A 13867-nucleotide genomic window follows, 5' to 3' on the forward strand; every position below is an offset into this window, starting at 1 on the left:
AATTAAGAGTTGATGATGAAAAGATAAATATAACAAGTTCCTAAAGTATAAGAAGCCAAAGTGAATATAACAATAGATGCAAACTATGTTTTAATAGTTAAAACATCTAAGAAATAAATACTTAAAGGGAGGATGCTTCAGGAAGACATCTCAAAGGAAATAATAGTACAGCTGAATTTTGAGGATGGAATAGGAGTTAACAGGGATGACAAAGAAAAGAGGAAGACATCACATGCAGAGTGATGAGTATGCATAAGGGAAAGCTAGTGAACTGTGCTCCTCTTTGGTGTAACAAAAGCATAGGGAATAAGGTGAGAAACGATAGGAATGAAAGTTTCAAGTACAAGTTTCTTAATGGTCAGCTCATAAATGATCTTGAAATCTATGCTGGAGAGTATCACCTTTAGCCTAAAATTAGAATTGCATTTTAAAAATAAGATGGCAAGTATGAGTTGTATGAAGAATAGACTGGAGGCTGTAGGTAGAGAAATGGGAAACACTAAAGGCAGAAAAATGGGAAATTAGGAACTTGAGTATGAAAAAGAAAGGAAAAATTAGGCTAAATATTTAGCATTCGGTGACTGGAAACAGGGTGGAGAAGAGACCATAAATGAGAATCATAGTCAGATTTCTCAGTTTCTTGCCTGGGTGTAGGGTAATGCTATTAGCCTACTGAGTCCTCTCTCCCCTTCCTCCCTCAGCTCCATGGCTCCTCCGGCTGCACTGCTGCCTCCAACCACCTACCCCTACCCACAGTTTCTATCCCTTGGCAGGTAGACAAGACACCCTCACCCCATGGTTCCCCCAAATCTAGTCCCCCTCCTCCACCTCAGCTCACGCCCCAGCCCCCAAATTGAGGCTGCCAGCCCCCTACCTTGAGTTCCCGTCCCTCTTAAGAACCTGAGTGTTCTCCCCAAGGCCCCTCCCTTTCATTGGGGACCTCCTTTTAGGGCCCCTCTTCCTTCCCCTCCCACACTCCCCTACCTTTCCCTTCTCCAACTCCCTATTACCCCTCCCCCAATTATGGTTCCTCGCAAAAGTGAGGTACAGAGGGTGGGGGGTAAGGGTTGAGAACTCAAAGGGAAAAAAAGCCAACTGAACATTCACTAGAAACTCTATTTTACCATAAATGCTGAAACACACAGAAACATGTCTATTTAATTTGGTTGTTCACAATGCAGTGTGGGCACTATGTGTAAAGCTGAATAATGGCAGATGATAGACCGGACACACACCTACAACTACAAAGTCAAGTGATCGACAATTGCAAAATGATATTTTCGAGAAATTGTTATTAAAGATAAATAATGAACTTGAAATTTGAGGAATATTTCCCAGAAGGATGCTAAACTTAAATGGAGAATATATATACTTTTTATTAACAAGAACAAATACTTACATGTTTTTCTGCTTACTCCAATAATTTTGGACAAGTTCATTTGTAAAGCCTGCATCCAGCAAGACTCGATTAATCAAATCCGTGTTACCTATCACAGAAAAAGGATAGCCTCAAATATACCCACATATTTTTTCATTAGGGTAATAATGAGACGAATATATTATCTATTTAGAAAACCCATTTAGAATGAATATTTTTATTAATTTAAAAATATATCCTTTATTAATTTTCCGTATGTTTTTAATACTGTTAATCTTACCTCAGATTTTTCAGGTTATGGTTAGAATTAGTAATGAAAAAGGCAATGCTGAATGAGGCAAATTCTATTGTAAACTTTATTAAAAAGATATATGAAATATGCCAACCAAGAAACAATGAGGTTATGGCATTCCTCTTTTAAAATTTTTTTGTGTAGGTTAGTGTGGTGATTCCAAACCATCATAATTTCATGAACAAATTTATAAATATAAAACTACATAATACATATAATTTTTTGTTTTGTTTTGGCCAAGGAACATCACAAGTTATCACAGACAAGCCCTATTCCAAGACTGGCTTTTTGGATCTACTGGTATTGGTGAAAGAGCATATTAGCTCAAGTTCAAAGGTATAGAGAGAATAGATAATGAGAACCAAGGGTCAAATTAACACATGTTCTTAAACGAAAATCTTTGCCTTCATCCTTTCCTTCTGGCTTCTCTACTCCAAGCCTTTGAAGCTCTGAATAACCTATAAGTACCCTCTGAAACTTCACATTTATGATATAATTTTATTTTATTCAGATAAAGAATATATAGTCTTCCCCAATACCCTATTACTACAAGAGGAGGGGGTAGAATAGGCCAGAAACATTGATTTGGTTTTTATTATTTTAATTTAATGTCTCTTTTACCCAGGATTAAAGGGTCAATTTAATCCCTATTTTAGACTTCATTTCAATTCATTTTAAAACTATTTTTTATTATATTATTTTAGAACTGCATCACTTTAAAAAATAGTTCATTTGGAAAGTGAATGCTATAATTTGTCTCAAATCCTTTTAGGTAAAACAAAAGATGAGACTCATTATTCTAATTTGTAATATAAACTGATACAAGTTATTTCATAATTTTGTTCATATTTGCATTACGTTGTAAGTCTAGCATGTGTCTTGAAATAGATCCCCTGCAGCTGATTACAGCTGATAAATAGATTATTAGTACTAATCTTTACCATTTTATACACACACACACACACTATCTCGTTTTTATATTCAAAAATAAAGGGAAATATGAAGAAGACATCCACTGTATAGTATAAACACTTAACAAGTTAATAAATTAACTTAAATATTAGGTGAGAATTTTATCAATTAATTTTACCAATGGCTTAGGTACTTTTGTAAAGCAAAATTAAATTTGTACCCCTTTGAAAAAAATGACTTAGATCACACTTAGATTTCAATCACTGACATTTACTTTTAGAGTTAGTTTTACGTGTCATTTGGTAATATGAGGTAAAATATGATTGAAAAAATCTATAATATATAACAGAGGAAACTATATTTTATAGCTATTAGTTTCTTTTTATAATTAAAAATCCCATGTTATTTCGACTCTTCACATTGTTATATAATCATCTCAAACGTTTCCTATTGGATTATACGGGAGGAAGATAAAAGGTGAAGTGAAATGGAGGAAAAGACTGAAGAATAGACAGCAAACAGTACGGATATTAGTACTATTATATGAAAAGTATTTTGTTTAAACATATTTATACTTTCCTAGAACCTAGAGCCATCCAATTAAATTCAATAATATTATTTCAATTCTCTCTTGGGAATGCCTATTACTTATTAATAGGTAATAAATCCTAATATAAAATAATATTAAAAAGGCTCTGCTCAGTAAGAGTGAGTTTACACTGAGTAGAAAGGTCTGGACTCACTCATAGTCAGGACTGATCAGTGTAGACTTCATATACCTAACAGGTTTTCAGAGTAGCTAATTCCCATTAGCAGTGCTAGGAAGTTGTTTCTTTTTATGAGATAAATTTAAATTTGAGAGATATCTTTAAGGATGACTCTTAAAGGGAAATAATATTTAAAATGAAAAGGAGAGAGAGGACGAAGGAGGAAAGAAAAAAAATGTCAATTATGTATCCTTTCTTTTTTTTCAAATTATATTCTCTAAGGTAATTTTTGCTATGGAATTGGCTTTCCTCTCTTATTTCCCATTTGTGTTGCATTTTTTTCTGATAGTACTTTTATAGGATATTTTTAGGAAGTAAATTTAAGACTTAAATGTTTTAAAATCCAAGAATCCATAAATCTCTATATAGTTTCATAGTATTAATGATTTTCAAATTTCTCTGAAAGACAGATATAATGGTTAAAAATTACTTCTTTTATCTTACACTGATTTACCTAATAAAATAGGAAATTATAGAAGCCTATTTTTTAACGTACAAAGTTAACTGTGATGAAAATGGAATGTCTGGAAGAAAATTAACCATTATGATAATGATTATATAATAAAGCATATAAAAAGGTATTTATATTAAAGATGTTCATATTAAAACTCCTTATATAAATTGGAGGATATACATATGTATGTATATAGCCAAGAATGAAAAACAATAAAAAACCTTCAAAAGAAAATTTAAAATAAAGTTTCTTAAATTTGAAAGGACCAAAGGTAAGCATATCCTATTCATTTTAAAAATTTGCAAGTATTACTTGGCTTCGAAATTTTAATTTTACTTAATAAAGAACTAAAATTTATTTAACCCATTTCTTGTTTGCCCAAGGATATTCACTGGCATCACTTGCGGCTGCAGCATTTACCTTGAGATAACTCGTGGATTATAGTCCTAACCTTACCCCCAAAATGTGCCATAAAAAAAATCTCCTTTTCATTATTACTTTCGCATCACTCTATTATATAGATTGCCTTTGGAAACAAATGACATAATTCTGTTTATAGCATTCTGTAGTAAGTAGTGGTATTTCCATTTACAAAATATAGTAATTCTTGATCGCTGAAAATGTCAAATCCTAGATAATATAGCGTTTCTATGCATGATGTTAACATTGTTCTTGAACAGTCGTTAGCCGAAGATTCATTTGATGAATCTGTTTTATGTATACATTTTTGTTACATTAGGATTAGATACAAGTTCTGTTTAGAAATAACTCCAAGAACAATTTTTATATTTTATTTTCACACTGAAAACCACTCAGATTTGCTTCGGCCTCAGAACATATTTCTGTAAAATTAAATTACCACTGGTAGCGAGCTGCATCTTTATTTTCTAAAAGGGAAATGGGTTAATATGTATAAGGCCAAATAGTAACATTTTACTATTAAAAATTTACAAAATAAATAAATAAACCATTACAACAACAAACTAATCAGAACCAAGATTTGATCACTTTGGATATAACCATAGTGATACAATTATTGCGAATGAATGCATACTTACATGATGGATTGTTTGGAGTTTTTCTATCAATAAATTCATTGAAATTTAAAAGAAATTCAGTGTTGTTATCAGATATTTTAAGGTCATTGCAGTAATCTCTGAAAAAATATTTGAAGATACTGGGTATTAAAATCAAAACATTAAAAAATGTACACGGTAATCATAGAAAGTGAAAACAGGTGTTTCTTTTTTACTAGCTATATGACCTAGCAAGCTATTAAACTTCTTGTTACCTTCATTTCCTCATTTCTACAATGGAATAATACTTTGACAATAAGTGGTAAGTATTATAGATAGTATATATTAAGCACTTGACCTCTGGTGATCATAAAATGTAAGCTTTTGTTATTCTTATTATGCTATTATCACTGTGTGTTGTAGGTTTGCAATTTTCATGTAGAAATTAACTGAGAAATTTTGAGATATGTATTTATTCATTAAATGTCAAACACCCATTATATGTTAACATTTTATAAGAAATTATTGTATTATCAAAAAAAAAAAAAAAAACCTAGTGGAAAAAAGTGACATTGATTTACTATTTGCAAATATCTTTAATTCTTGACTTTATAAAAGGCAAGTGTTCTGCATCCAACCAACTGTAAGATTTTGTTTTGGCACATGAAAAAAATACTTTCTCATACAGATATATAGTTGAAAAAGAGAATTATTTTGACAGTCTTTTCAGATAATTGTGATACTTTTATTGATAACATACTAAATTTAATTATTTGTAATTCTTGATAAGCATAATGTGGAATTGGAAGCAATATAAATGTACTTTTATACTGTCGCATTAAAATTCAATGCATTTCTTTACATTTTAAATGAATCATTTACTCATCTATGATTTTGTAACATCATTAATTAGTTATTTGATAATATGAGCTATGCAAAACTTATGCAAATGATGACACATTCCATTATACAATAATGAAAATTTACATTCATTGGTATCATCTCATGTTTCAACAGATAAATCTAACTACCGGGGAGCTGGTATGCTCACAGTAATAAATACAACTTTCCCCAAATTTTAATTTTTGTTTAAAAGCTCAGATTTTGTCATTGGCAATGTTAGGTAGTTAGGTAGCCATGAGCAAAGGTAGTGAAGGCCCCAGCTCTGTAACCATAGAAATGACAACACTAATGGCCCAACCCAAAAGGCTGCCCTTAGGGCCTCCCAGAAAAAAATTCATTTTTCAGATAACAATACTCCTCATCCTGGAGTACAAGGAAATAAATGACCATAGCATAGCAACCAGTTTAGGCCAGTCACAAACACTCAGTAAGGGCTACTCTGACCTTTTCATCTTAGCCTCATTATATCATTATAATATCGTACATATGCCTGGAAATTCATGAGTCTAATTATAATAGACTGAATTCCGGGTAAGGACATGCAAGTTATATAACAGCCATCTGTCAATCAAAACGACCTAATACATCAATCAGCTAGCACCACCCTTGTAACCTCCCATCACGGCCCAGATATAAGACAGACCTCCCCGCTTCTACCAGGTTACAGCCCTCTCTGGTGTAGGTCGTTTCTCTCTTGAAATATACTTCAATAAATCTTACTTTTCCTACACTTTGCTGATATGTAATTTTTACTGTGTTAGTGGAAAGGACGTTGACCCCCCCCCTGCCCCCCGCCACCCCGCCAGTGCCACTAGGGCAATGATGGATTTAGATCACCCCCAATGGTAATGGCAACAAATAATTGTTTTCTTCAAAGTAAAAGTCTAACTAGATTGATTTTTTGAGAAAAAGTTTTCCAAATACCCATCATTCTTTTAAGTAAAATAATATTTTATTGAAAAAAAAGCACCTACTTCAGCTCCCAATTAAACAAAGAAGTGTTTTTCTTTGAGACATGAAAGTTACTCTGACATGCCATAGAACTTCCATTTTCAATCCACAGAATATTGAAAGACATATACTCAAGGGTAAAGCTTAAATAAATTAATAACTTTTACTGCTTCAATCAAGGATATTTTAAAATGCAACTGGCATTTCCCCCACTGCAGATGACTGGCAATCAAGATTACAATTGCACTTTATTGCCGATGCCTTGATTTTTATCATCAGCTCACAACTGCTTTTGTACTGTGAGCACAAATGACAATATAATAAAACAGACAAACATCATTCGAAATTGTTAGGAAAATAACTTTGACCTTGTGGATTCTTTAAAAAGGCCTGTGGAACTTACAGGATTTGGAGAACTACACTTTATGAAGTGCTATCCTAAGTATTTTGAAAATTCAGAATAAATATAAGGCAAAATAAATAAAAGATTATAATTATAATAACTAGGTTAATACGACCAACAGACTGGATAACCAAATAGTCGAGGCAAAAATTCAATTAAATAGTAAACATTTTCAGATGCAAATATATTACCTAAATACAAAACCTCAGACAGTAAAGAGAAATAGAATGTCAAAAGTTAAAAAACAAAACAACAACCCCCCCCCCCCCCCCCCCCCCCCCCCCCGCCAAAAAAAAACCACTTCTCAGTTCATGGAAAATTTTAGTTTCAAAAGGCAAGGGTTTGTTTTTTTTTTTGAAATTTACATGATTTATACTCATTATTGAGAGAGATAAAATGTACTTCTTCCCTTAAGCTAGGCTATTTTGACTAGCCGAGTAGTCAAAAAGCTAGTATATTGAATTATGATCTCAAGAATTAGAAGTAAGGCTTTAGAAGGACTAAAATAAAATGTTGCCAATAATTATTAATAAACCATTTTTAGAATTCCATGTTATTTAAAAGGTATTTCTAAAACTACCTTTACTCATTTAATTAAAAATTCACTATCAGCGGTATTTAATATTTTAAAGATGAGGAAACTCAGATTCAAAGATGTAAAAAAATTAACACTAAGGTACCTAAAAAGCAAATAGTCAATCCCTGAGAAGAAGCCAAGACTTCACATCCCTAATTAGTGTGTTTCAACCATAAATGTGCTCTGAACTTTCACTTTGTGGACTTTTGTTGCTGCAAAGCTCCAAAGCAAAAGCAACTTTGACCTCTACCAATTGAAGGATTTTAGTGTTGTGAGCAATAAATTTAGACAATGTCATCATGTTTTCTTTTTAATCCTTGCTGGCTGGGTTGCGCTCCATTTCAAAGTAGTCCAAAGATACCATGATATTATTGACTACTTCTGATGACAGTAAATATTAGACTATTAAATACAGTCTGATGTTTACTAATGGGAAAAGCTGTGAAAATGCTGCAAGTGCCAGTAAGGAGAGTTGTCAAATTAGAATGGACACAAAAATGAAATAATTAAAAAAATGGAAATATGAGAAAACACTGACTATTGTTTCAGTGGAATGAGTTCCCTTGTAATAACAGCCCAGAAGGACCACAGAAAATCACCCACCATGGGGACTGTGGTCCTTGTGCAATATGCAATAAATAGCAAGAGACTGAAATATCTGAGAGATGAATATGTGGCTAGACAGACAGCATTGATGTTGGTTGCCTGTTAGCCTAATTATTCAGTACCTTTCTCATTTCTAATTATCCAAGAAAGATAGTAAAATTACCCATATTTTAGACCTTTCATCCCTATACTGTATGCTTCTTAAAGGTGAGAATACTATTCCGTGAATCTATATTCTCAATGTTTTCCTTATGTTGTAGTTTTAAAATTGAGGACATTGCAAAAACTGATTATTAACCAGGATCAAATGGCTTAAATTATTTAGGAATTAAAAAAAATGGTTCTATCTTTACATTAGTTAAAAATAACTGCTTTTTAATATCCTTTATTAAATAATGATCTTTTCTCCTCCCCTTCCTCTTATTACCTCTTACTACAACCAGGAACAATAACATATTTACTTAAAGGCTACATCTTAACAAGGACTATGGTAAATACTTTGCATGCATTATCTATCTTATTTAAAGCTTATATAACTCTTCGAGATAGGTCTTATTGTTATAACATTTTGCAAGTAAAGATACAAAGTGCAGAGAAATTGACTAACATCTGTAACAACAAAGATCTAGAAAACAAACTCAGATAATCTGTCTTGCTCTAGAGTTTGCTATACCATTTCTCCTTAATAAGAGTGATAAAACATGACTGCTGTTCTCTACCACATAAATTTCTGTCTTTTCTTGCCAATTTTTTCTTTATCTCAACTTTCTATCACTTTATTTTCTACAACTCTGTGAATACACATTCAAAACTCACTTTCCCAGTAAACCTTCCCTACAAAAAATATTTTACTCAGGTGCACTGGATATTCTCTTGACATCCATTAGCATTTGTATATTCAATATACATATACATATACATATCTTACATATACATATCTTGTAGTAGCAAGAAATTTGGTTAAAATACCATATTGTTTAACATCTCCAAAACTGTTTCCTGATCTATAAAATGGAATAATAACACAAAGTAATTTATTGAGTTTTTTTGAACAGTAAATATAATCATGCATGTAAAGGGCTTAACTCATGTTAATTGAGGTGGACGCTCAATTTGTCTGATAAGCTACAACACTGCTTCCTTTTGTGGTATTTGTTCCTTCCCTAAACACATAAGCAAATTCCAGTCTTCCAATTAGTCAGTCATATTGATACTGAATTTGATTTAGGCCACAGAAAGGGTCCCCCTGCTGTAAAGTCCATTGCTTACAAACTGGGCATTGGAATTAGGAGATATATTATCCTCTCCATGAATACCTACAATTTTACCATGTTTTCCATCTTGTCTGATGGTGAAGTATAGAAAAACCAGTCTGTGTGGCCTGCTATGTGACAAATGGGAGACATGAATGAAGAAGTTGCCCAGAGGAAAATCGCTATCTGAGATGAAGAAATATTATCACTTTGCTGTGATTTCAGTCTCTTCTACAGTGATAATATATGAATAGGTTAATATTCTGTGGGACACTGCTCTGTGCTTAGCAGTCTTCTTTCTACCTAAAACGGGTTTTAGCGGTTTTAAATTGCTCAAAGTTACTTGTATCGAAAAAATGTTAATAAGATTGCAGGTGTTATTGTCAATAATATGATTTTCTGAATATTCTCCATGTATTTATAGATGCTGCAATTACTAAATATTTATTCAGCACCTACTGTGTATCGGGCAACAGCTTTTATGTTGAGTATTGAATGGTAAGTCAAATAGGTGCAGGTGTGGCTCTGACAGAGAAAGTAAATAAAATGAAATGCGGCTGGTACTCTAGTCAGGGAACTGCAAGATTGAATGAGACAGTCAGTAAGGCTCCCTAATGGGAAGAAATTCCCAGATAGATGTTTGAAGTTGGGATTTGGGAAGGGGTGAAGTTGGGTTTTGGGAGGGGGTGGAGTATTTCTGAGAATAGTCCAAAATAGAAGAGAAAACTAGTGAGTGAAAAGAGGTAAGGAGAAACAAACAGTGCATTTAGGAACTGAAGGGAGTTTAATGTGGTTGGAATTTAGAACAAAGGTTGGCTAACTTTTTATTAAAATACTAGATAGTAAATGATTCAGGTTCAGAAGGCTATTAAAGTTTATGGCACAACTGCTCACTCAACTCTGCCTTTACAGAGAAAGACAGTACACCAACAGATGAGCATGGCTAACTTACAATAAGACAGGCAGCCAGTCTGTAGGCTATAGTTTGATGGCACCAGATTTAGAGTATAGGCAACCACATTGGTAAACTGGAACCTAGTGACAGACCATTGAATTGTACACCTGAAACCTATATAATTTTATTAACCAATGTTACCCCCAATAAATTTAAAAAAAGAGGAAGCTATGACATAAAGTATAGATTATCATGAGGATAATACTGAGCCCATTGGTTAGTATTTAGCAGAACACATTTAGAGAAACACATTTTAGAAACTCTCTTTGGTTACAGAAAGAAGATAGGATTGGAAAGTAAGTGGGAAATACTGGAGGCAGGGAGATCAATTAGGAGGCAGCTGTAGTAGTTTAGGTGACAGAAGGCAGTGGTCTGCCCTAGGACAAAGGCAGCAGAGTTTGACAGATGTGCTTGATACACAGAACATAAATTATATTTGGCAGAATTTATTGATTGATTAGAAGTTAGATTTAAAGGAAAGGGAGCAAAAATAACTAACAGGTTGCAAGGGTGGGCCTTTGAGAGGTATTTTCTTCACTGAGGCAACACAAGGAAAACTTCTCCAAAGAGAACAAATGTTTAGGAGATACTGTTTTTGAAGCACATTAAAAAGATATCCCTGTTATGTTTCCACAAATATGAATCTCATATCAAAATATATAGGATAGACATAAAGTCTGGAAACCAATACATTGTTTGATTCTATGTTGTAATGTAATGTCAATAAGCCACATATTATGTCTATTTTGTTTCTAGATATTATGGCAATCTTGTAGATTTGGAAGGCATTACTCTAAACTGTAGACATGAACTAGTTGGGTAGAACGTCTGTAGACATAAACTAAGAAGAGAGCCTAAGCTAGCACCCTCATGTAAGTGATCTGCAGAAGAAAAGAAGCTTAAAAAAGAGAATGAATATGCAGCAGAGAGAGGAAATAAATCACAATAGTGTGTCATCCAGCAAGAAGAGTCAAAGAACATCAAAGGACAGTGTGTCAGGAGTATCAAACACTAAAGAAAATTCAAGCAGGAGAAGCTGCTTAAAGGTAGTCACCTATAAAGTCAAGAAAATGCTCTGTTAACAGATATCTCAAAAAGTATGTTCCCTATTTTCAAGAAGAACCAAAAATTCAGGCATCCTTATGCAAAAATTTTAACAGTAACTCAGATCAACTTTTATGAGTCTTCTTTGCATTCTTATAATTTAAGAAGTATAAAGTCTGAGAAATTAATAATATAAACTTCTGAATCTATTTTCTTCAATAATTTAGCCTAGATTAATAGGAATTATATTAATTTGAATATTGTATGTGTCTGCTAGAGAGTAGGAATCAAAAGCCAAGGAAATAAAAATAAAGATCACACTTGGATTACTGAATAGAGTTTCAAATTATGTGAAAATAGAAATAAGGATAAAGATATATATTAAGGATAGAGAAGGGGAATTATCTGAGAGAAAGATAAAACTGGGCAGGAGGAAAAACATGTCAATCTTAAAACATATGTGAGAAAATGTCACTATATTAATATATGTTTTCCTAGAAAGTTGTTTTAGAGTATTAAAAAAAAATCAATTATGAGGTTAAGACATTCTATGAGGTATATACATTATGTGTATATATACACATATATACCTGTACATATCTACAGATATCTACCAGTATGTATGTGTATATATGTGTGTATACAATATATAAAAACATACATACATAGAATATGTTTGTATATATACACATTACACAAATGCAAATGCACAATTATTCATTTTTGTTAAATACACAGTTACTTCCAATGAAAGCACAGCCTAGATCTATCTTATTGACTGTTATATCCCCACATAGGTACATTGCTTAGCACATAGTAGCAGCTCAGTAAGTACACGAATGAGTAAATGAATGAATGAATGAATGAGATTCTCTTTCATTTCAGTTTTATTGTTCCCTTTGGTTCTATAATTTGGCATGGAATTAACCCAGAGCAGTCTTGACCCAAATGCAGAACTGTTAACATCCATTAAAACTACTTAAAATTTTTAAAAAACAAACAAAAAAAAACCAACCTTGGTGCTAAGAATGTATAGCCAGATTCTTCAAAATTATCTGGCTTCAGTGTCTCTGAATCTGCAAAGATAATATTACAATATTAGATAAGCAATCCAGAATATATATCCTGAGGTCCTATGATGATAAAAAAAAGCTTTAGAAAGACAACCTAATAAGAAAGAATAAAAATAGACTACTTACATCCTAAATTGAAATTTATCAATGAATACAAATATCCTCCATACTTAGAAAAATAAAATCAATTTTAATTTCATAACATGGATTATAATAGCTATATCATACACAATGCTATATTTATATTTTTTTCCATTTACAAACTCTACCATAACCAAGATATCCTTTAAAAAGTGATTTATATCAATTTACATCAAAGGTATTTTATTTAAAATGTCAATATAAAAACTTCACCAATATTATGGTAAAGAAATAATTTTAATAAACCCATTAATGCCTTTAGCAAATTAATAACATTCTTCACATTAATATGAATTAGTAAGTGAAAGGATAAAAACACACATATATTTAACTCTAAGAATAAACTTGAATGTGACACTGGTTGCATATGAAAACACAAGTACAATCTTTCCCCCTTTTTGGTTGCTAAGGTTGGAGTGATCATGGAAGAGAATCTAGCAAATGTGAAGCACAGAGGGTAATATCCAATAGGAATGGAAAGATCAGTGGAAATCTCGTGTACTAAACAGAAAAATATTGAGCAACAAGAAAATACTTGCCCTTCATTTTTCCCTTTTTTGCTGTGAAAATCCATCAGAAAGAGAAAGCAGGGAAACAAAAAAAAAAAGAGGGTAAAGCAAAAGGGGTCACAAACAATATTTTATTCAATGACTTTCTTGAATAAAAATATTGTGCATAGATCAAAGGTTTATTTATGTACAGCTGTAGTCTGGAAAAAAAGACAAATATTTTTGAAGACTGAAAAGTAGGTCCTATCAATTACTACTAGAGAGCCCACTCTGTACTGTAGTTATTTCAAGGGTCTATTTTGCAAAGTGGTTAATGCGGGTGTAATACCAGTAATATCGGCCTATAAACAGAAGCATTTCCCAATCATCAAAAACCCACTAGTCATCCCTTCTTTAATTAAGTGAAGAACTAGCTCATGCAAAGTTGCTGATTGTTAAAAGACCATCATATCTATTAAGTGAAGTGATATAAATGTATAAATTACCACAAAGTACTATGAGAACCAGGACTGCGGAGAGCAAAAAAGAACTGACAAAAAGAATGAAAGAAAGTAGTTTACTTAAAGTCAAATGTAAAAGGTATATTAAACACATATATTTTTTAATTTTATCGTACCAGAAAAAGTTTAGGTT

General features: G+C 32.3%; 1 protein-coding gene across 6 annotated transcripts in view; it reads right to left on the reverse strand.

Annotated features, from left to right (window-relative positions):
• CACNA2D1 (calcium voltage-gated channel auxiliary subunit alpha2delta 1) overlaps positions 1-13867 on the reverse strand; it is a 449625-nt gene that overhangs the window by 33474 nt on the left and 402284 nt on the right. For 3 of the 6 annotated variants that reach the window (XM_016127273.2, XM_016127274.2, XM_016127271.2), the window contains 4 exons: positions 13265-13285; positions 12527-12587; positions 4862-4959; positions 1400-1487 (listed from right to left, as the gene is read on the reverse strand). In XM_016127273.2, the coding sequence (XP_015982759.1) occupies positions 1400-1487; positions 4862-4959; positions 12527-12587; positions 13265-13285 (268 nt within the window). The remainder of the gene's footprint in view (positions 1-1399; positions 1488-4861; positions 4960-12526; positions 12588-13264; positions 13286-13867) is intronic. The other 3 variants (XM_016127276.2, XM_016127275.2, XM_016127272.2) reach the window with 1 other exon arrangement.

Source organism: Rousettus aegyptiacus, unplaced genomic scaffold (assembly GCF_014176215.1).
Source record: "Rousettus aegyptiacus isolate mRouAeg1 unplaced genomic scaffold, mRouAeg1.p scaffold_m13_p_13, whole genome shotgun sequence".
NCBI lineage: Eukaryota > Metazoa > Chordata > Mammalia > Chiroptera > Pteropodidae > Rousettus > Rousettus aegyptiacus.